Raw genomic sequence first — 23,084 nt, forward strand, 5'->3', positions numbered from 1 at the left:
TATCTAAAGATTTAAAGAGGTCATTAAGTAGACAAGATGGACAACTTATAGCAATCTATGCATTCTATTTATTAAAGACTAATGAGAGCAATAGTAACCTGACAGAAGGTGACATCAATCACCCATCTACCCACAATTTTTCTTGATATAATACAAGATTTTCAAAATTAGACTACAAGTAGGGAGAACCCCAAATTATTGTGACTAATTCTCTTCAACCTGGTAGGTTGGGACTTCAAAATATAAAACAGGTCAAAATTACAAAAAATAAATGAAACTGTATTTTATGCACAACTAAGTTGTGAACTAAGACTTTTTTACCTACCGTATTCACCAAACATTTGGTTCATGCCTCTAGGATAACCTTATCATTGGTTAACACGTAATTATTGGTTAACCTATCTTCTACACTAAAATCCTAAACAGTAAGAATTATGGTGTATTCTTAAAAAAAACTCTATCACTGAGCATAATGTTTAGAATATGGGACATTCTTATGAAATATTTACTGGTTATATGTATGGATGAGTAAATGAATTATTTTTTATCTATAAGAGAAAGACTGCTGCTGCAAAGAACCACAAGCAGACTAATGAAACCATGCTGCTGTGAATAATAATAGATACTGAGGAGTTAAGGGCTAGAGTTGGACTCTCACTCATAATAGGAGATGCCATTTAGCAATTTGATACAGTATTTTGTCTTTTAAAATCTCCTTCAGAGTGACTGCTAGTGATTATGAGGTTCCTTTTAAGGGTAATGAAAATGTTCTAAAATTGAATTGTGATGATGTTTTTTGCACAGTTCTGTGACTTTACTAAAAACAATTGAATCATACACTATAAATGGGTGAATTTTATAGTATGTGAATTATATATCAATAAAGCTGTTAAATAAAAAAGCTTTTGAGTAAATGACACATGAACAAAAAGTTACATCAGCCCATAAAGCACATAGCCACCATAAGTAATTGCATAATGAAACGGATATAAAAGGACTATATGAGGCAAAAGAAGTCTTCTGGGAATCTCCACACCCTGAAGACACAGTGAGTTAGTAGCACCACCACCAGGAACTGGCCTCTCAGCTCTGTGCCTGTCTCCAATCAGGCTGGAATAAGTCTCCTCATATTTGAAAGCTTGGCCCTCCCCTGGAATCTAAAGCCTCTCAGCCTTCTGAGTCAGCCTGAAAGGAACAGGCCGGACTGCTGTATGGGCTCTGTAAGTAAAACTGTTTTGTTCAAGGAAAATGCTTGACTCTAGATGAATTGGACTTTCTCACCCACAGGGAATAATTTCTTCACAATGTGCAGAATTAGATTAGATGTTGGGATGGTGGGCTGAGGAGGATGGTAGAATTTGCAGAATTATTTATTCTCAGGAAATAGGTAGAGAATGGGTATTTTGCTCTGCCTGATACAGGTTGGATAACTTGTTTTTCGTCAAATGGTTTAATTAGTGTGCTAATATATTTATCACAGTCAGTGAATCTCATTTCTATGCCCAATAGCTATTACTAAAAATGAAAAATTACCAATTTCGAGCACGTTGCATGCCAGCTACTGGTATTAGACACAGTGCATATCCTGTCTTATAGATGAAGAAACTGGATCACAGAAAGTTTGTATTATTTGTAGATTTCAGTAAAACAATTGTTTTTGAGAGCATGAGCTTTGGAATTAAAAACACGTGGGTTAAAAATTCAGCTCTGACTTTCACTAGTTGTGTGTGATTTCAAATATGTTTCAGAACTTCTGATACTCAGTGTCTTTACCAGAAAAATTAATTTAAAGTGAATCTAATAATACTTGTCACATGACGATATAGTAAGAATTAAAATAATGCTTATAAAGCACTAAGGACAATAATGTTCACAAAACAAGTGTCCAGTAAATGGTAGCTATTTTTATGAGTAATATTTTTATTAATGGTGTAGATGGTCTCAAAACTGGTTAGTGTTTGAGCTAGAATCTGAACCCAGGTCAGTTACACATGATAGCCATACCATTGCCAATAGCATGGAGAATACTGATGACACTATACGGTCTAGTTCAGCAGATTAAGAGAGCCACAAGCTATAGCTTATAATAGTGCAGTGAAAGAAGAGTATCATCATAATCTGAGTAGGCAGGAAAATTAGTTGAGAGAATATACCTTATTTCGCAAGAGAGAAAATGAAGGTATGTATGAATTGCAGAGGATGGGTCGGAAAGATTTGAGAGTGAAGGCAGCACAAAAGAGGAGCTTGGGGGAAATTTAGTGCCTCCTTCTAAGAATATTCATTAGTCCCCCTCTAGTCTTGGATATAAACACTTAAGATTTTTTCAATGTAAGAAAAACACAATGAAATAATAGCTTCAAATACCCACTACTAACAATTGCTTGGCCTTCTTATATAGACCTCCCGAGGTTCTCATTTTTTGCATTTCAGGAGTAGAATCAATTAAAAACTAATCTTTATATGTAAGGGATGAGAGAGAGAAAGACGAGGGTGTGTGTGTGCACACATGTGTGTGCATATGGTGGGTAGTAATTTTAATTCAGTGATTTGCTAGAGTTCGATGCCATTTGCTGATAAATGAAGCAGGAGGAAGAGCCAAGTTTGGAAGGGAGGAGAGAATGAGTTCTATTTGTCTCATACAGAGGTTGAAGTAACTGAGTGATGATGGGTGAAGATGTCCCTCAGGGGTTGCCATAGTATTTTATTTACCTTTTATTCACCACGTGAAGCATGGAGCTTTGTTCTCCAAAGTGCTATCTATTATGTTTCTAAATTACAGGTTTGATTGCTTCACTGTATTTTCACATTTCATTACTACCTTTACACTTAAAACCAGAAACTTTGCCACAGCATTAAAGATTCTGCTAACTTTTAAAACATAGAACTCTGGAGATGCCATAATTAGATTGCAGATTTATGAGTCTTCTGGATATAAGTGCTATTTAAAGCCATGAGAATAACCAAGATATCTCAAGGAGAGCATATGAAAAGCAAGGAAAGAAGAGATACTTCTTGGGAGAAAAGCAGACTCCTCTAGACTCCCACAATTTATAAGGTAGAGAACAAAACCATTGTTTGACAAACAGAAAAAAAGAAAAAAAAACACCTCACAGAATAACCATCATTGAAGCTAATGAAGGAGAAAGTTTCAAGGAGGAGGAGGTAAACATTGCCGAAAGTTGAGATGAGGGAGAGAAAAACAAATCTGAGATTAAACTTTTGGACTTGGCATGTAGAAAATCACGGGTGACATCATTTGGAGGATTTTCAGAGTCATTAGGGAAAGAATTCAGATTGTTACTGAAGGTGAAGGAATAATAAACAAAAGCAGATTGTTCTCCAAAGGAATTTTTATCCTTATAAAAGATACAGCAGGAAATTGAGAAAGAAACAGGGTTTATGTCTTGTATCCCTCACTATCACTATCAAAGCACAAGGCTAATTATGAAAACTATTCAATATATCCTGGTTGAAATGAATGGTTTGGAAATATCTATATAAAACTGTGGGAAGCTTTTATTGTTGAGTTAGAGTAAAACTTGAGTATTGCAGACTGCAAAAAAGCAACCAATGGTACTAAACAAGATACTAAAGAGGGAAAGGAATGTTGTTGGCATTAAATGAGAAGAGATGGAAAATGATTTATTTATTAAAAGCAAAGCTCCTTGCTTCCAGTGGTCAATAAAAGGTGAATAAAATGTTTAGAAATGTCTGGCTCTTGATGCTCTGCAAAAATTTAAGTTCATTACACTTTCCACGAAATTCAGGATTTTCATGATTTGACCTCTGGTGCTTTCTCTAGCTTCATTTCCCACAGCACCTAGCCTCACATTTAAGACTTCGATACACCCCTTCTCTTGTAGTTATCCAACAAACTGCCTTAGGTTATTCTTTCATTCATGTCTCTCCTCATGTTATCAATGGCACTGCAAAAGCACACTTCTCCTGTTTTTCATCTTTATAAACTCACATCTACCCATCAAAACTTCACACAGTTATAAGTCGTACAGTCTGTTAAAATTCTTGGAACTGGCTCTTCTTGACACAAACAGACACATTCATGTATGCACACACTCCAAATCTGCCACTCCACACTATTATCTCTTCTGTCTTATCTGTTAGATACAACCTATCCTTATACACTCTACAACTAGTAGCATTTATCTGTTTGTCTGTTTGTCTCTGACACTGCTGATATACACTGTCTGGCATGTAGTGGATATTTAAAATTAGTCATTTTTTATTTTCAGTAAGAGTCCCTAGACTCTTGACACAGCAAACTCGGCTCCCTGTATATGTATACATATAGTTCAGTTCAGTTTGAAATGAACCAAGTGTTCATGGTTGATAGTCAGGAGCTAAAGTGGAGTTATTGGCTGTGAAAAAGAATAAGGTACCCTCTTGTCTCTGAGCCCAGAGTGAATGTAGGAAGGGTGCAAGAAGATATGGTTGTAGAGTGATGGAAAGGAGAGAAATCATTTCTTTTTTGCTGGGCCCAACACAGATCAGGTCAAACTATATACACTATGGTTTTCTTTTGTTTTGTTTATGATCTCTCAGCAAGAAGGAGGAAAAAACTGCCAAGAAGAATGAAAATAGGCAATGAATAAATTGTTGAAATGAAGTAATGGGAACCGTGAAGAAGTTAGGATGAAAGAGAAGTTATTCAAATAGCAATTTAATTTTTTAAAGTGGTTACATAAAATTTCCTACAACACAATGACAAAAATTACAACTCAGACATTGCATGGGAATTAAAAATCATGAAAGCCTGAATTAATTGACATAAATGGAGCCCCTCTGTACTTTCATAACCATTTGTATTATTCATCAATGTATATGAGATATTGAAGTTACTGAACAACGGTTCTGCTCTCTCTCTCTCTCACTGGATTATAAACTCTCTAAGAGGGGTTTTATTTGTGTTGTCCTTTAGCTTCTAACATAGCACTATGTAAGATCCAGATACTCAGTTAATGTCCCTGAGAGAGTAAAACAAGATCAAGAGAAGAAGTGTTACAAGTGCATTACTGCTCAACACTTCTACACAGGCCATTCTGAAAGCCTGGGAATTCTTCATCTCAACTTATATAAAACGCAGAAATCTTTCAAGCACTGGTTTTTCTAGAAAGCCTTCTCCAAATTCGACAAACCTACTGAATGTTCTCTTTCTGTTAATTCCGTTTTAGTGTGTTTTGGTTTATAAAAATTATTTTATCGTATTTCTAGTTGACAAATAATATGGTATATATTTGTGGGGTAAAATGTGATGTTGTAATACACGTATGCATTGAGGAATGATCAAATCAGGCTAATTATCATATCCATCACCTCAAATATTTATCATTTCTTTGTGGTGAGAACATTTAAAATTCTCTTTTTTTGTTTTCTTGGAAATATACTATACATTAACTATAATTCTTATTTCTCTAAGAGGTTTGATCATACATTTTAGATATTTTCATCACTCTCCTGATGACACGCTATTCCAGAACCTAAAGCTATAGTTTCATTATTTGGCCAAATCATGTAACCTAAAATTTCTTATTGTTCCTCTAGTTTTCTGTTAATTTTAGTTAAATCCCTACCCTTTTTTTCACTAAGACTTCTTTCAGTGATCCTTGAGGTGGCACTTCATCAGGGTGAATGTGTGAGTCTGGATACGTTGAGGTTCCTCTCCATCCTCTCTTTTATCAACACTTACTGTCAGCCACCCAGCACCCTTTCTTTTCCCCTGAAGAATAGTTACCCTGCAACTAGCTATCTCTCATTGATTGAGCCCTCTGCAGCCAAAGCCCTAATCTCTGATTTTCCCTTGACCCCCATCTTCAACTCACCCATAGCCATCTACCTTTCTGCAATTCCGTACTCAATGAAAAAAGAAATGTGATGTTTGCAATAAAGTTATACTTTTCCCTCCCGAAACAAAACAGTAACATTCCATTAGTTATCTCCTAAGAAGTATGTCTTAACAAAATAGAGAGATTCCGTTCTGGAGAAGTAGTCTTCAAGCGGACTGAAGAGAGAACTGTGTTGGAAGGTGGCAGCACACTCTATCAGGTGGGGGCCGCCTCCTGTCTTCCTAAGCCTGGTGGGAGGTCTGTATTCTAATTCACCATCTCTTCCAAATGTGACACCAGGTATCACATTGTAAGGGCTTATTTAATAGTTAGATGCTGAAGCCATTTATTTGTCACTTCCTATGTGTGACTTTGTATTATAATGATCCCTTTCTTCATATTTTCTGGCTTCCCAAATTGTCTGTAAGCTTCTCTGCTTTCCACACTTACGATCAATGTAATATTGCTGTTCCACAGCCTCAGTGAATTTTTCTCTGGCGACAACCATAGAGGAAAAATAACGCACTACCTCTTTAGCACAATTTCAACATGCCAGAAAGAATGAAATATGATTGGCAAATTTGGGGTAAAGTGTTTATTATTAGTTCGGTTATCTATGGCTAGAATGATCAGAGGACTGGTCACATGATATAAACACAGCTGCCAGCAAAGTGCCCTAGAGAAGAAAGATTGTACACTGAGGCAAATTCAAAGACAAAGCAAAGTATCCACTACAGCAGTTGAAATCTGACATTTTTTAATCAATTTAAATGAGTCATTCATAGTTTCATATTATATAAATACTCATGTCAGTTTTCTATACAATAAAATTATTTTAATTCGATCAATACACAAACGAACGTAGCTTTTTTTTTTTGTTTTAAGCTCTCACCTTGTTCTGTACTTTTAATTCAGCATGTCAGCTTTGCAGACTATCACCTCCACTTCCATCATTCTCCTGCTCACTGGTGTTCCTGGGCTGGAAGCCTTCCACACCTGGCTCTCCATTCCCTTCTGCTTCCTCTATGTAACTGCTCTTTTGGGAAACAGCCTGATCCTCTTCGCTATCATCACTCAGCCCAGCCTCCATGAACCCACGTACTATTTCCTCTCCATGCTGTCTACCACTGGCCTTGGCCTATCCATATCCACTCTGGTCACCATGCTGGGTATATTCTGGTTCAATGTGAGGGAAATCAGCTTTAATGCCTGCCTGTCCCAGGCAGGCATTTATTAAATTCTTCACTGTGATGGAATCCTCGGTGCTGTTGTACATGGCTTTTGATCGTTTTATGGCCATCTCTAATCCCCTTAGGTATGCCATAATTTTAACTGACTCCAGAATAGCTCAAATTGGAGTGGCAAGTGTCATCAGGGGGATCCTAATGCTGACACCAATGGTAGCACTTCTTATAAGACTTTCCTACTGCTACAGCCACGTACTCCACCACTCCTACTGCTGCCACCCTGACGTGATGAAGCTCTCATGCACAGACACCAGAATCAACAGTGCAGTTGGGTTGACTGCCATGTTCCCTACTGTTGGTGTAGACTCAGTTCTCCTCCTCCTTTCTTATGTATTGATCATTAGGACTGTCCTTAGCATTGCTTCCCCAGAAGAGAGGAAGAAAATCTTCAGCATATGTGTCTCCCACATTGTGGCTGTTGCTATAGATTACATTCCATTGATCAGCCTGTCCTTTGTTCACAGATTTGGGAAACAAGCCCCAGCCTATGTACATACTATGATTGCTAACACCTACCTGCTGATTCCCCCTGTAACGAACCCCATCATCTACAGTGTGAAAACCAAACAGATATGTAGAGCTGTGATAAAAATTCTCCATTCCAAAGAAACATAAAATTGTAGAATTCCAGCACTAGATGGACCCCTCAAGATGGTATACTTCAGGTCATGTTACCAATTAAAAGCAAAAATAACCAAAGAACTGGTGCCCATTGAAGCTAAGCATATAATCATTTAAAGTTAAAGCTGGAATGCATCTAGAACATCAGCTAGTTTGACTACTTTATTTCCCAGATGAGGAGGTGAAGACATGGAACGGAAGAGATGAACAGCCTAAAATTAGCCTTACATCTAAAAATTCTCCTTCTCACACCACTGTTGGGTCCAAACTGTTGTTGCCTTCTGTCCCTGCCGACAGCCTTTCTATTATTATCTCATCTACTTCATAGCAGTTAGAATGACACATTATAGAAAAGTCACTCCTGTGTGAGAAATAGGTAGTATTTTCCAACTGTTCTAGTAATTTCGATTGCCATTTATTATTTGCTCTGACAAGTCATGGTTCTAAGTGTTTTTTATGTGTATTAACACATTTTATATCTAAAACAATGTTATAAGATAATCACTTTTTTTATCAATAAGAAAATTGAGGCATGAAATGTTAAGTAGCTTGCTTAAACAGCTAGTAACTGGTGTTGCTGATGGCAGAGCACATCCATGCAGACTGACTCCAGAGCCCCCCACACTCTTAACTTTAATGCTATATTGCTACCTATAATATAATATATATGTATATAATTTATATATAATTTATATTTCTAAAAATTATATGAATATATATAAACTTATATTTATAAATTATATGCTTATATATAAATTATATTTATATTTATAAATCTAAATATAGAGAGAAGTTCAGGTAATTTTTACTAGGAAACATAAAGAAGTAAAACAATTAATTTTTTAAAACCACCACTCTAATCTCTAGAAATTTTCAGTCAAATTAGGGAGAAAAAGCCCAAATCAAATGTTCAAACCTTACAAATATATTTCTACTTGATGATCTTTCCTGACTCAAGCATATTTCAGTATTTCTCTCAGCCCTCCATCAACAATCTGCCCCAACAGAAATGGAAAGTGACTACAAATGAATTATGGTCGTTTACTTATGCATTTTTAAATTTGTGTCATAATAGTCATGTAATGGCTTAATCCAGAAAGAGAATTAGTTCCACCCTGGGTATGTCCATTAATTCTCAAAATTTTTAAAGCATGTATTTCAATGCCACACTAATATCACTAATTTAAGATGGGCTTTATAGATCCAGAAATGAAGTAGAAGTAATCATTCATATCTACAGGCTTCCCCCCTCACTTTATGCAGATCTCTGCCAACTGCACCTTATTACAGGGCCTTTGATGTTATAATAATAATAATAGTAATACCTTTCCCTCAATTTCTTCCTATATTCACTCTCATCCTTACCTGCCTTATTTTTAATTTTTAGCATTTTTATTCCCCAACGTATTACATATAGGCTGTTTCTTTTCTGGTTTCCTCATCATTCCCTATAGGGAATTTATTAAATGACTATAGTACTTATAGTACTGTAAGAATTATGTCAAATCCTCAGCCTGTTTGATAACAACATTTCAGTTTCAGTTATTGTTAGTCTTCATCTTTATATGTTGGCATGTCCTGAGACTTTGTTCTCAGACCTTTATGCTTTGTCATAATCCCTTCCTTGGTCATCCCATTCAGTATTATGTCTTTAAGTACCATCTCTATGCTGACAAAATCCAAATTAATATTTGTAGTTCAGACTCATCCCACTGCCTATGTATCAGTATCATTACTTGAATGTCTCATAATCATCTTAGAATCAACATCTAATATACACTAATATTCCCATCAAGGAAAAAGCATGCTCACCCACAGTCTTCCCTAACTCAGTAACTCTACCTTCCAGTTTGTTGAGACAAAGCACTTGTAGTTATCCCTGATGCCTTTCTATCACTCCTATGCTACATCTGCATGTTCTGGCGACCCTTTCTTCTAGATATCTCAGATATTGATGTCTAAAATCAAGTCACTTTATACCACTTCTACTGCTACCACTGTGATACAAGCCATCATCTTGGACCTAAATTATTATAACAGCCTTCTGGTGGGTCTTCCTTCATCCACATTTGCTTTACAGTCTATTTTCCCCCATAGTGAAGTTAGACTGATTAAACTAATCAGTTTAATACACAAGGTAGATCAAGTTCAATATACCCCAATGACATCCTGTCTTACCTAGGAAAAAATCACAGTCACTGTAAAAGCATATAAAGATCTATATGATCTATATTCCCTCCATCAGCCCAGTATTATCTTCTACTGCTCTGCCAGTGATTCACTCTATGTCGCCCACACTAGCTTCCAAATATTTTCTTAAACTCATCAAGCATGCTTCAACATCAGTTTACACATGCTATTCTCACTACCTAGAATGTTCGTCCTCCAGAGACCCACATGACTTACACTTCACTTTATATAGATCTCTGCTCAAGTGCACCCTATTACAGGGCCCTTGATGTTATAATAACAACAACAACACCTCTCCCTCAATTCCTGCCTGTTTTCACTCTCATCTTTATCTGCCTTACTTTTAATTTTTAGCATTTTTATACCCCAGTATATTACATAAATGTTATTTATTTTCTGGTTTCATTACCACAACATAATGTTTTTGAGAATAAAGAATTGGTCCATTTATGCTATCTCCCAGCCCTAAAATAGGGCCTGCCACATAGTAAAAATAGTAGAATGTCTAATGATCTGGCTCTGTTTACCTCTTAAGCTTCATTGCTTCCCCTCTGTACAATGCCCCAGAGACAACAAACAACCTGCATGTCCTAAGTCCCAGTAAAGAATGTCCTGTCCCTTTTAAGCCTACCTCCACCTAGAGCATTCTCACTCTGTTCCTTCTCCTGACTTAGAATAGAAGGGGCTCTCCTTCAGGGACTTTTCCTGACCTCTCTAGTCTGTCTGGTGCCCTTTCCAGGTGCTCCTGCAGCACCTTGTTCTTCTCTCTCAAGACAACTCCTTCCAAACTCTCTTGTCACCATTCTCCCCACAACAAACTCTGAGCTCACTTCTTGGGGTCAGGGACTGGGTCTATTCACTGTTGTTTCCACATTTCTATCTATAGTGTCTGCTCCATTGTAACTTTTACTCTTCATTGAATTAATGAATTAATAATTAGTGAATTAATGAATTCACTGTCTTTGATGCGTAAGGATTTTGATGGCATACAAGAAGATAACAAAGTTCTCCTATACCAGAAAGTTCTTCGTATCTACAAATATATTTTTGTGAAATTTCACATTTTAGAGAATACTGTGCCAAGTACTGCTATTTGGTATAAAAAGTTCGCTCTTTTTCATATGATCTAGTATACCCTGATCCTAATCTTGTGAAGCCTTATTCCCACTTTCCAACATAAAACTTGCTTTGTCTAGTGAATGAATGTAGGTAATAGTAAAACTTAGGAGGTCACTTTAAAGAGGTGATTTATATTTTGAATAAACTGCCAGTTTATTTCTACATATTTCTTTCCCCTTCTATTCCCTAATATGTACTCCCACAGATCATCTTTACATATCTGTAACTCACAATGAAGCAAAAACAAAAATCCAGAGAAGCTACAGGCAGATCTGAAGTGGAAAGATGGAAAAGCTCAGATGATACAGGCCTACAGACTAGGGTTATGTTTATTTGTTTCCATACACTACTATTACAGAAGATAGCAAATAGAGCTGAAGGAAAAGGATGGAGATACTCAGAGTCCTAAAAATAGAAAGGAGAAAAAGGAACATCAACCTCAAGGACAACTGAGATGTTCGCACAACTTCTGCAGATTCTCTTCCCCCACCTCACCTCACAAATGCTAACCTGTGGATAGTCCTCCTGTCCAACAATCCTGGCAGCTTATAAGCTTCCATCTATAGGAAATTGATAATGTAGATACCGAGACTGGGTGGGTTGCAGAACAAATGTCATGCTCTGACCAAGATGCATAAGCTCACAATGAGTTGGGGACTTTCTAAAAGCCAGAGCACTAGTAGTCACATGTCCACTGTTGTAGCTACTTGAACATGGTAGTGGTAGTGAAGATGGAAATAAGAGGAAACATGCAAAAGATTTTTAGAAGGAAAAATAGACAAGATCGGTTGAATAACTGAATGTGAAGGATGAGGAAATGCTATGTATCTTAAGTTTTGTCTCACATAACTAAATTCATAAGCACATCCACTTCATCCTCCTAAAATTCACCCTCCCAACAGCTTCTGGAATAGCAATCTGAAACACATGTCTATTTGTGATGTCCCTGCTTAAAACCATTTATTCACCTCCCAGTTCCTACAGGATGAAGTCCTTGAGTTCACAGCCTATCATCAGTTCACATCCATTGACCTCTTCAATTTCTCTTTCCTTTTTGGTTGATTCTATGCTTCAGCCAAGCTACAATTGTTCATAATTCCTCTATAGAAAATTCTGTTTCTTTCATGATTTTCTGTCTGCTGAAATACGCTCTTTTTGGACCCACTCAATGACTAAATAAATACCCCTCTCAAGTTCCCATAAAAATCTGTGGCATTCACTGCTCTTTCATATTATTTCAGGTTTCTTTGGGTAGGTATCTGTGAATACTTTGACGGCAAGGACTTTGTCTTATTCACCTCTGTCACCCTAAACTCAGCACAGTACCTGCACAAAACCAGCATTGAGAATGTGCTTATTACACAATGAATGAATTAATTACTCCATTGCCAGATATAGGTGACCAATAAATACTTAATGGCTGATTGATAAGAAAGTAATTCTGTTTCTGTGTTCAAAGATTACGGTGATGATGACAAGGTAAGACTCATGTGTGAGGCATACTTAGAAAGGATGGCAGATAGAACAGGTTAGTGTTAAATATTAATAAAGTATGAAGGTAACTCTGCTGGGTATGACGTAGGGGACACGTCACTGGAAGAGAGCCATCAAGCATCCTGAGGTACTGAGGATACCTCAATATCCTGGAGAAGGTGGTTGGGGTGGTTTTTTTTATCTATTTTGCTTATAACTTTGTAATCCTTTGACAAACATTTGTTTAATGTGAATAAACAAAGAGTCAGAATACCTGGTTCTCCAACCAATATTATCACTAATTAACTATACGACCTAGGACAAAAAGCTGTCATCTCGTCTAGGCTTTATCTATAATCCAGGAGCAATGAAGAGTGGCTTTGATACATTAAGGGTTGTTTTGTCAACCAGAAGAAAGGCTAGGGAAAGATATGGAGAATTGCATGTCCCTATTTTGAATTATGGAACTAAACTTTTGTAGTTTTAGAGAGGATGCAAACTCCTAAAGCCTAAGGACCATGCCTAGTCACACATGTTGTCTGTTGTGTCTAGCAGAGTGGCACATGAAGAAACATGCTCATCCTGTGGCTGACTCTGTGTGCTTAGGTTAGCTTGGAGGAGTGGGAGCAGACTGTCGAAAGCCCTGTATATGTGAGTGTGGGAGTGATTGCAGAGGCAGTGGGTGCTTAGAGGTTGTTCTCCCTGGACAGGAATAGTGGGAAGCCCGTGGGAATGGCACACAAGTGGACATGGAGATATTTTTCCTCTGTCTGCCAAGTCCCTGGGGCCTCAGTTCATACTCCACAGCCTGTTCCCATGGGCTTTCTGAGGGGCATTATAAAAAAGGCCTGAACCAGAAAGCAAAACCAGTTCCAGTTGCTCTTTCTAAGTAGGACTGTACCATTCTCAGGTAAGTGCACCCTCACCTGGGGTCAGGCAGCCTTAGCTCCTGCCATCCTAAGGGACCTTGAAGACCCCACATACTGGTTCAAGTCAGGGCAGGGAGAAGTCCTTGCATCCCATCCACAACTTTATGGACTGGGAAGAGATATCCCAGAGTCTTAGCAACAATCAGGAAAGGCAAGTGAGAATGAATGCAACAGCCACATTTGACCCAAAGAGAAGCTGAAATTGGGTTTAGCAGGGAGTTTACTTTAGGCAGGATGCCAGGCAACATGGGAGGGTGACGTGAGGTCTTTCAGGATAGGTATTTTGGGAGATGAGATGATGGCCCAAAGTCTTATACTCTAGTGAGCATGTGCAGGTACCAGCAAGGCAGAAAATATGCTCTGCAGAGAGAGGGTTTAAGAAAGTAACCAGCTCTGGGGCCAATAAAGAATCTTGTTATCTATCAGCACTGCATGTGGTAGCATAGCAAAAGGCATTAAGAAAGAAAATATACATCACTGTGCTCCTCTTGGTCTCCCTCCATGCCTGCTCTTTTCTTCACCCTGGGTCCCATTTCGCTGGAACACAGTGGTCTAGTGATCTGGCCTCTCTTCAGGGAAGGTTCCTTAGTTCTGTCCCACACATTACAGCATGATTTGTTTAAATTTCTGTATCCCCTTCCCCAAGCTATGATGGATACAGAAATGGATGGATGGATGCAAGATGCAAACTACCTTGTATCTCACTAAAGGATGCAATCATCTGCCTTTGAAAAGGGCTTTTCATGTTCTGATAGCAACTGGGAGCCAAATATGGTATTTAATATTTGTCAAGGAGCTTAGCTATTTTGTCTGCACAAGTTCTGAAGGTGGAGAAGAGAAAATAGAGGCAGAAGTATGGGTTTGTAACCTTTGAACCCCGAATCTGTCCTTCCTTGCTTATCCAAAATGGGGAGAATCCAGTTCTAATCTCTTTGTATTAATGTTATCATATTGTAATTTAAGATCACTGGTATCTAACCCCTCTACATTAAGACCAAATTGAAGGGCATCTCCCAGCTGCAGGAAGAACTCAGATGATGAGTGAAAAATTCTGGGGTTAGGGGAGTGCAATATAAGCAGGCTAACCTGTTTCAATGAAACAGATAATCAATGAAGACACCTGCATCATTTGTTTCCAAAAGTTAGGCCTTGCAGCCAAGGCTTTGGCATTCTAGAGAAAATTAGCTCTAAAGACCAAGGCACCTAGGCAACCTAGCAGAGAAGAAGTTTCGTGAAGTCAGAACCCAGGTGTTTGGGTGAGGGTAGGGAGTTGGGGCAAAGAAACACTGGGCTTCTAAAAAAGAAATGTCTCCCCTGAGATGAATGACTTGTTGGCACAAGTTTCAGGAAAGACAAAGCTCTAAAAATATCATTGTAAAATTAATAATACTTCTCCAAAGTAAGGACTCAACTCAAACTATCCTTGGATGCAATTAAAGTGGCCTTGGAAGAAGCTTTCAGATGTGGAGGTACTCACCAGTGTCCTGACAGCACCTTCATCTCTGAAGAAGTCATCAGAGGGAGCCACTACCTTTGATTTTATGACCACAGATGAGTTTCCTTTAATCTGAAAGAGATTGGCTTTTGGCATTTTTTTTTCTTAGGTTTTGTTTATTTATGTTCTTTTAAGCTTTAAAAAAAATGTCATTGCTGTGCTTCTTATTCCTCTGGCTGACTTCAGAATTGAGGACCGGGAATCCTGAAAATTTGCAAAGTTATCTCCTATCCTCACTGCCTTGGAACACCCATTATTCCACTCTCTGTCTAATTTCTACTCATGTTTCAAGTCTAAACAGGAAGATTCTTCTGTGATCATGCCTCTCTCTTTCTCATGAATTAAATGCATACATTATGCTAGTAATGCTTCTGGAATGAAGGAATAATCGAAAGAAAGAAAGTGGGGGGAGGGAAGCAGGGAAAGTAAAATAAGAAAGGCAGCCTTATCTGGAAGGAGCTCCCAAAAGTGTATCTCTTAACACATATCAGAAAAAAAGGGTCACCAAATATCCAGACAATGAAGGTATGGATCAGTAGGAAGAATCTGAGGGAATTTGGAAAGGCTACATTTTGGAAAAAGCATTGCTCTCCCAGGGTTCCCTTTTAAAAATTTAAATAAACCTTGAGAGTAGTGATGCATAAATGAATTTGAGCTGTCACAGTTCCCCCTTTGGAAGAGGGCCTCAGAGCTTATAAAAGACCCTAAGTGGGGGTGGGAGGAGACAAAAGGGGTGGGATGTCAGTTTCAAGTTTCCAGGGCATTCTCTGATTGTGCTCTATGTCCCTGCAGACTGCCAGTGTGACCTCACCCTCTCCAGTCACCCCTCCTCAGTTCCAGCTATGAGTTCCTGCAACTTCACACATGCCACCTTTGTGCTTATTGGTATCCCAGGACTAGAGAAAGCCCATTTCTGGGTTGGCTTCCCCCTCCTTTCCATGTATGTAGTGGCAGTGTTTGGAAACTGCATCGTGGTCTTCATCGTAAGGACGGAACGCAACCTGCACTCTCCGATGTACCTCTTTCTCTGCATGCTGGCAGCCATTGACCTGGCCTTATCCACATCCACCATGCCTAAGATCCTTGCACTTTTCTGGTTTGATTCCCGAGAGATTAGCTTTGAGGCCTGCCTTACCCAGATGTTCTTTATTCATGCCCTCTCGGCCATTGAATCCACCATCCTGCTGGCCATGGCCTTTGACCGTTATGTGGCCATCTGCCACCCACTGCGCCATGCTGCTGTGCTCAACAATACAGTAACAGCCCAGATTGGCATCGTGGCTGTGGTCCGCGGGTCCCTCTTTTTTTTCCCACTGCCTCTGCTGATCAAGCGACTGGCCTTCTGCCACTCCAATGTACTCTCACACTCCTATTGTGTCCACCAGGATGTGATGAAGTTGGCCTATGCAGACACTTTGCCCAATGTGGTATATGGTCTTACTGCCATTCTGCTGGTCATGGGAGTGGATGTAATGTTCATCTCCTTGTCTTATTTTCTGATAATACGAACGGTGCTGCAACTGCCTTCCAAGTCAGAGCGGGCCAAGGCCTTTGGAACCTGTGTGTCACATATTGGTGTGGTACTTGCCTTCTATGTGCCACTTATTGGCCTCTCAGTGGTACACCGCTTTGGAAACAGCCTTCATCCCATTGTGCGTGTTGTCATGGGTGACATCTACCTGCTGCTGCCTCCTGTCATCAATCCCATCATCTATGGTGCCAAAACCAAACAGATCAGAACAAGGGTGCTGGCTATGTTCAAGATCAGCTGTGACAAGGACTTTCAGGCTGTGGGAGGCAAGTGACCCTTAACACTACACTTCTCCTTATCTTTATTGGCTTGATAAACATAATTATTTCCAACACTAGCTTATTTCCAGTTGCCCATAAGCACATCAGTGCTTTTCTCTGGCTGGAATAATAAACTAAAGTATGGTCCATCTACTTAAAGGACTATTATGTGGAATAATACATACTAATGAAGTATTATGTGAATTAAAGACTACAATAAAACCAAACATAAAGATACATGATTGAAGCCAAGTTGAAAAATAGCATATGTCTTGGAGGAAATGTGCTCAAATTGCTAATGATTTAGTGTTGTCCCTACTTTCTTTTTATTATTATTATTATCATTATTATTATTATGGAGGTATTGGTTAACTGTCATGTACAACTTTTTTTTTTTTTTAGATGGGGTCTTGCTCTGTCACCAGGCTGGAGTGAAGTGGCACGATCTCGGCTCACTGCAACCTCCGCATCCTGGGTTCAAGCAATTCTTCTGCCTCAGCCTCCTGAGTAGCTGGGACTACAGGCACGTGCCACCACACCTGGCTAATTTTTTGTATGTTTCAGTAGAGACGAGGTTTCACCATGTTGGCCAGGATGATCTCAATCTCCTGACCTCGTGATCCACCTGCCTCGGCCTCCCAAAGTGCTGGGATTACAGGTGTGAGCCACGGCGCCCGGCCCTTGTACAACTTTTTAAATAGGGAATATGATAGCTGGGCATGGTGGTATGCACCTGTAGCCCCCACTACCCGGAAGGCTGAGGTGGGAGAATCGCTCGAGTCCAGGAGTTTGAGGTTCAGTGACCCATGATCGCACCACTACACTCCAGCCTGGGCAACAGAGCAAGACCCTGTCTCAAAGCATACAATGGAATAACATGTCAAATGAAATAGGGAAAACGAAGCTGATCATTTATGTAAGCCAGGGCTTGTCACAGTCTCTATTGTTATTATGCATTACCTGGGAATTTATATAAGCCGTTAATAATAATGCCAACCAACATATCACGTGTGCTCACAATGTTCTGGCACTATTGTAAGTGCTTTACAGGTTTCATGTGTTCTTCATAACTTGGTGGAGTAGGTACCATTTGTGTCTCTTTATTATAAGTGAGAGAAATGAAGTTTATATTATCAAGGGGACTAAAGTCACACAGCTTGTGGGCACTGCACCAAGATTTAAAATTAAATTCGACAGTTGAATACAGTTACTTAACTACCACGTTATATTGCTTCCTGGGTAACATCTGCCATTTATTTCCTCAGCTGTACAAATCCTCTGTTTTCTTTCTGTTACACGCTAACATCAATGGCTTTGAACATGTGATGAGAGATAATCCTGCCCTAGTTGTGGGCAACACATGCAGAATACTCTTCCTGTTTTACAGCCACCTTTCATGGTCTTATTGCTTGCTTCTTTCCAGATTCAGGGAGAATGTTGTTGTCTATTTGTCTCTTACATCTCCTTGATCATGTCTTCATTTTTTAATGTGCTCTGTACCTGTCAAAAATTTTGAATGTACACCACATGCTATTGTCTGAACTTAAGTATAAGATAAAATAAAATTTTATTTTAAATTTTTCTGAGTGTTATGCCTATCGATTTTACATTTATAGAATCCTATAAATCAGAGTTGGAGATGTGAGAGATTCCCTAGTCTTCTTTCTCACCAGTGCAGGAATCCTGACTGGAATGGTTCACACAATAGTAAGGATGCTGAATGCATCTTATTTCAATGTAGGGTATTCCCACTGTACTGTTGAGCAGATCCAGTGAGCAGCTGAGATCTGAATACAATCATTGGGCCTATATGTTCCCTCCGTAGCTTCACTAAACAAGTCTTGGGTGCAGGACTTGGGTAGATAAACCATGAGGGAGACTCTATACTGTAGCTCTCTCTTAGGAGGAGGGAATCACAGATACTTGATGTGTAGTGATGACGGGCTCTGCCAGCATATAGATCTGTGAGCATTCAACTGTGCTTCATTGTTCAGAGGCAGTAAAGTGGCTTCCAAAGTCAGGCAGTTAATCAATGCACATAGGCCAAGGCTAAAGGGAGGAAACACAATAGAAGAAATGGATGATTTCTCTAAAGAAATGAAAGTGTACCCATGCTCTCTGTAAAGTGCAGATTCAGGTGTTGGGCCCCACCCTCAAATAATGAGGTCATGTGCCTCATTTTACGAGGTTAAACTCTACTATGTCTCTCCCCACAATCTCAGTCCTCTTCTACCTTCCTGTCCACTCCTTTACCTCAATTCAGATCCTCCAGCCTACTTCCATATGCCTAAGAACATAGCCATATTAACAATTTAATGAGTAGTAGATTTCTTTCTCTCTCTTCTGTGAACAGCTAATCCCTTACTGTCTCCCACTATGATCCAAGTTTTTTATATACTCTTATCACCTCCTCTCCCTTTCCCTCTGTCCTAAGATTTTTAACTTTTAAAAGTAGCCCAGGCCGGGAATGGTGGTTCATGCCTGTATTCCTAGCACTGTGGGAGGCTGAGGGAGGCGCATCACCTGAGGCCAGTAGTTTGAGACCAGTGTGGCCAATATGGTAAAATTCCATCTCCACTAAAAATACAAAAAATAGCCAGGTGTGGTGGTGGGTGCCTGTAATCCCAGATACTCTGGAGGCTGAGGCAGGAGGATCACTTGAACCAGGGAGGTGGAGGTTGCAGTGAGCCGAGATCTCCACCACTGCACTCCAGCCTGGACAACAGAGCGAGACTCCTTCTCAAAAAAAAACAAAACAAAACAAAACAAAACAAAATAGGCCAAAGACTTCTGTGCCAATGTTCATAGTAGCATTATCCACAATCACCGAAAGGTGGAAACAACCCAAATGTCCATCAACAGATGAATGGATAAAAAGAATGTGGTTTATATATACAGTGGAATATTATTCAGTCTTAAAAATCTGGCACCCACTACAACATGGATGAAACTTGAAAACATTATGCTAAATAAAATAAGCCAGCTGACAAAAGGACAAATCATATATGATTCCACTTACATACAGTATCTAGAATAGGCAAATGCATAAAGAAAGAAAGTAGAATACAGGTTACCAGGGGCTGGGGAAGGGGAGGATGGAGAGTTATTGTTTATGGGTGCAGAGGTTCCATTTGGGATAATAAAAAAGTTCTGGAAATGGATAGTGGTTATGGGGGTTGTACAACAATATGAATTTGCTTTAATGTTACTGAATTGTACATTTTATGTTTAAAATGTTAAATTTTATTTTACATATGTTTACCACAATAAAAGTTGCCAAAAATAATGCAAAACTCTCATGATCAATTTTATCTTAAGAATATGTTGAAATGATTATATTTTAGATGTCAGGTTTAAAATATATTATTAAGGTATTTTAAAGAGTAGCTTGAAGAGGATGATATTTAGTTCAAAGTAATAAAGCTTTAATAGTAGGGCTACCAAGGTTGTAACAGGGCCATTATTTATAGCGGCAATTTTTATAGTCTTCAAATCCCATCCTGAAGGATACCAGCTGTATGTACATCTGGTCACCTAGCCTAAGGCTGAGCAAACAGAAGGCGGGAGACTTCCTGGCACTGTGCACGCTTGGATAAGTCAACTTTCTCTTCTCCATTTTTCTACCTGTAACCTTGTTGTAGGTTTCATTTCTCAGACAGCAGTACAGAAATAGAAAAAAACTTTCAATTATACTTTCAATTATCCTTCTATGACTGTCAAATAATAACTTAGCAATATCTTACTGACTGGAATAATAAAGTTGTGATCATGTGGCTGAGAAAAAATCATATGACCTTGTGATGGTTAATATCATGTGCCCACTGGCTGGACTACAGTACCCAGATACTTAGTCACTCATGTTTTCCGGATTTCCCTGTAAGGGTGTTTTTTTTCAGATGAGATTAATGTTTTAATCAGAGGACTTCGAGTAAAGGAGATTACCTTCCACAATGGGGGTGGGCCTTATCCAATTAGTTGAAGGCCTCAGTAGATCAGATTGACCTGCCCTGGGCAACAAGAATTATCCCAACAGAGGTGGCCTGAGGACTTAATTGCCATGTTGTCTCCAGATTGGCTCTGCAGTCTACTGACCTACCCTACAGATATTGGATTCACTAGTCTCCATTGTGTGAGCTGATTCCTCAACAGAAATATCTCTATTTCTCTATCTCTATATATTATCTATCTATCTATGTGTCTATCTATCTATATACCTCCTTTGATTCTGCTTCTCTGGAGAACTCTGACAAATACAAACCTAAAAGTTAAAAAAGTGGGGAAAATTGTCCCTGTGAGCAGCTAACCTGTGAAGGGAGAACTGAAATTTGAAAGAAACCCCATAAAAACAACATGCAAAACACAAATCAAATTAACTGGGCCAGCCAAATCTAAGGTCGGCATCACAAACTACACAAGCCCAAATTCTTTTATTTATTTATTTATTTATTTATTTATTTATTTTATTATTATTATTTTTTGAGACACAGTTTCACTCTTGTTGCCCAGGCTGGAGTGCAATGGCACAATCTCAGCTCACTACAACCTCCACCTCCCGGGTTCAAGCCATACTCCTGCCTCAGCTTCTCGAATAGCTGGGATTAGAGACGCCTGCCAGCACGCCTGGCTAATTTTTTGTATTTTTAGTAGAAATAGAATCTTACCACATTGGCCAGGCTGGTCTTGAACTCCAGACCTCAGGTGATCCACCTGCCTCAGCCTCCCAAAGTGCTAGGATTACAAGGGTGAGCTACCACGCCCAGCCCCAAGCTTAAATTATTTTAATAATAGTTTGTTCAGACCATGTGACTAAAGATCAAAGATAAACTGATCTAACCATAACTCTGCATGAACTCACATGTTCTAAAGACAAAACCCCTGAAAAATCCATGTGAAAACCATCCTATGACTAACCCTAGATCCCCCACACTCCATAAATACGTTTCCCTAACTCTCTCCTTTTGATGTACTTTGTTCCATTGAATTGTTCTTAAGCATGAGGCAGAGAGTTATATAAGAAATGTCTGGCCATCCTGGCTAACAGGGTGAAATCCCGTCTCTACCAAAAATACAAAAAATTAGCTGGGCGTGGTGGGCGGGTGCCTGTAGTTCCAGCTACCTGGGAAACTGTGGCAGAAGAATGGCATGAACCCGGGAGGTAGAGCTTGCAGTGAGCCGAAATCTCCCCACTTGCACTCCAGCCTGGGTGACAGAGCGAGACTCCATCTCAAAAAAAAAAAAAAGAAAAAAGAAAAAAGAAATGTCTGGAATATTTATTTGGGGGTCCTAAAAGCAGTGCCTGAGACAGGGACTTGGGTGAAGCTAGTGTAATTAAGACATGTTTCTAGAAAATAGGAGTGAGGGAACAGAGACAGTGAGACAAGGCAGAAGAAAATTCAACACAGAGTTATTACCAAGGTTGCTGCTGTGGACAATGAGCACTCAACTCTGCTAGGACTCTGTTCAGAATGCCTTGGGGGAATTGTCTGTCCAAAGGCTGAACTAGGGCATTTGCCGTCAACCTGCATCCTCATTTGACCCAAGGTTGCCCCTGGGCTTTGCCTACTTCTATGGCTTTGAGGAAAGCACAAAAGCAGAAAAGCATGGAGAAAGGGCACCAATTTAAAGTGGGAGAAATACTCAGAATGAATTAAAATGTCTGACACAGCTCCCGGTAAAGTCAGAAGAGGGCCAAGGCGGTATGACATTAGACACAGAGCATCTGTTCCACCTGGTTGTGGGGAGTGGAGGGTGGTAAAGGTTTGAGATATCTTGGATTCGTTTATCTCTATTGCATTTAATATGACCATATACTGAGGGCTTACTGTTCATCCTCCAATAAAATAATACCTTATTTACATAATCCTCAAAAAAAGCATCTGGGGCTGGGGGTGGTGGCTCACGCCTGTAATCCCAGCACTTTGGGAGGCCAAGGAGGGCAGATCATGAGGTCAAGAGATCGAGACCATCTTGGCTAACACGTGAAACCCCATATCTACTAAAAATACAAAAATTAGCCAGGTGTGCTAATGCACACCTGTAGTCCCAGCTACTCAGGAGGCTGAGGCAGAAGAATCACTTGAACCCAGGAGGCAGAGGTTGCAGTGAGCAGAGATCGTGCCACTGTACTCCAGCCTGGCGACAGAGTGAGGCTCTGTCTCAAAAAAATATATTAAAAAAATAAAAATTTAATTTAATTTTTAAAAAAAACAAGCATCTATGTTGATGGCCACTGTTCAAACTAGGAAACTGAGGCACAACTGGGGGTTATATAATTTTCTGAGTCACTCAGTACTTCAGACTTGAACCCAGGTCTCTCTGACTTCGTAGTTTACTTTTTGAAGATTGTAGCCTGACCAGGCAGGCATGGACCAGCATGGAC

General features: G+C 39.3%; 1 protein-coding gene and 1 pseudogene across 1 annotated transcript; both read left to right on the plus strand.

The window, feature by feature from the left end:
* The first annotated feature begins 1,017 nt into the window (after positions 1-1,017).
* LOC105468658 (olfactory receptor 51E2) lies at positions 1,018-19,312 on the plus strand. The gene is made up of 2 exons (XM_011718853.2): positions 1,018-1,220; positions 15,707-19,312. The coding sequence occupies exon 2, from the start codon at positions 15,757-15,759 to the stop codon at positions 16,717-16,719; it is 963 nt and encodes a 320-aa protein (XP_011717155.1). The 5' UTR covers positions 1,018-1,220; positions 15,707-15,756; the 3' UTR covers positions 16,720-19,312.
* On the plus strand, positions 6,757-7,702 carry LOC105468928 (olfactory receptor 51F2-like; annotated as a pseudogene).
* Positions 19,313-23,084: the final 3,772 nt, after the last annotated feature.

The sequence above is a fragment of the Macaca nemestrina genome, chromosome 12 (assembly GCF_043159975.1).
Source record: "Macaca nemestrina isolate mMacNem1 chromosome 12, mMacNem.hap1, whole genome shotgun sequence".
Classification (NCBI taxonomy): Eukaryota; Metazoa; Chordata; class Mammalia; order Primates; family Cercopithecidae; genus Macaca; species Macaca nemestrina.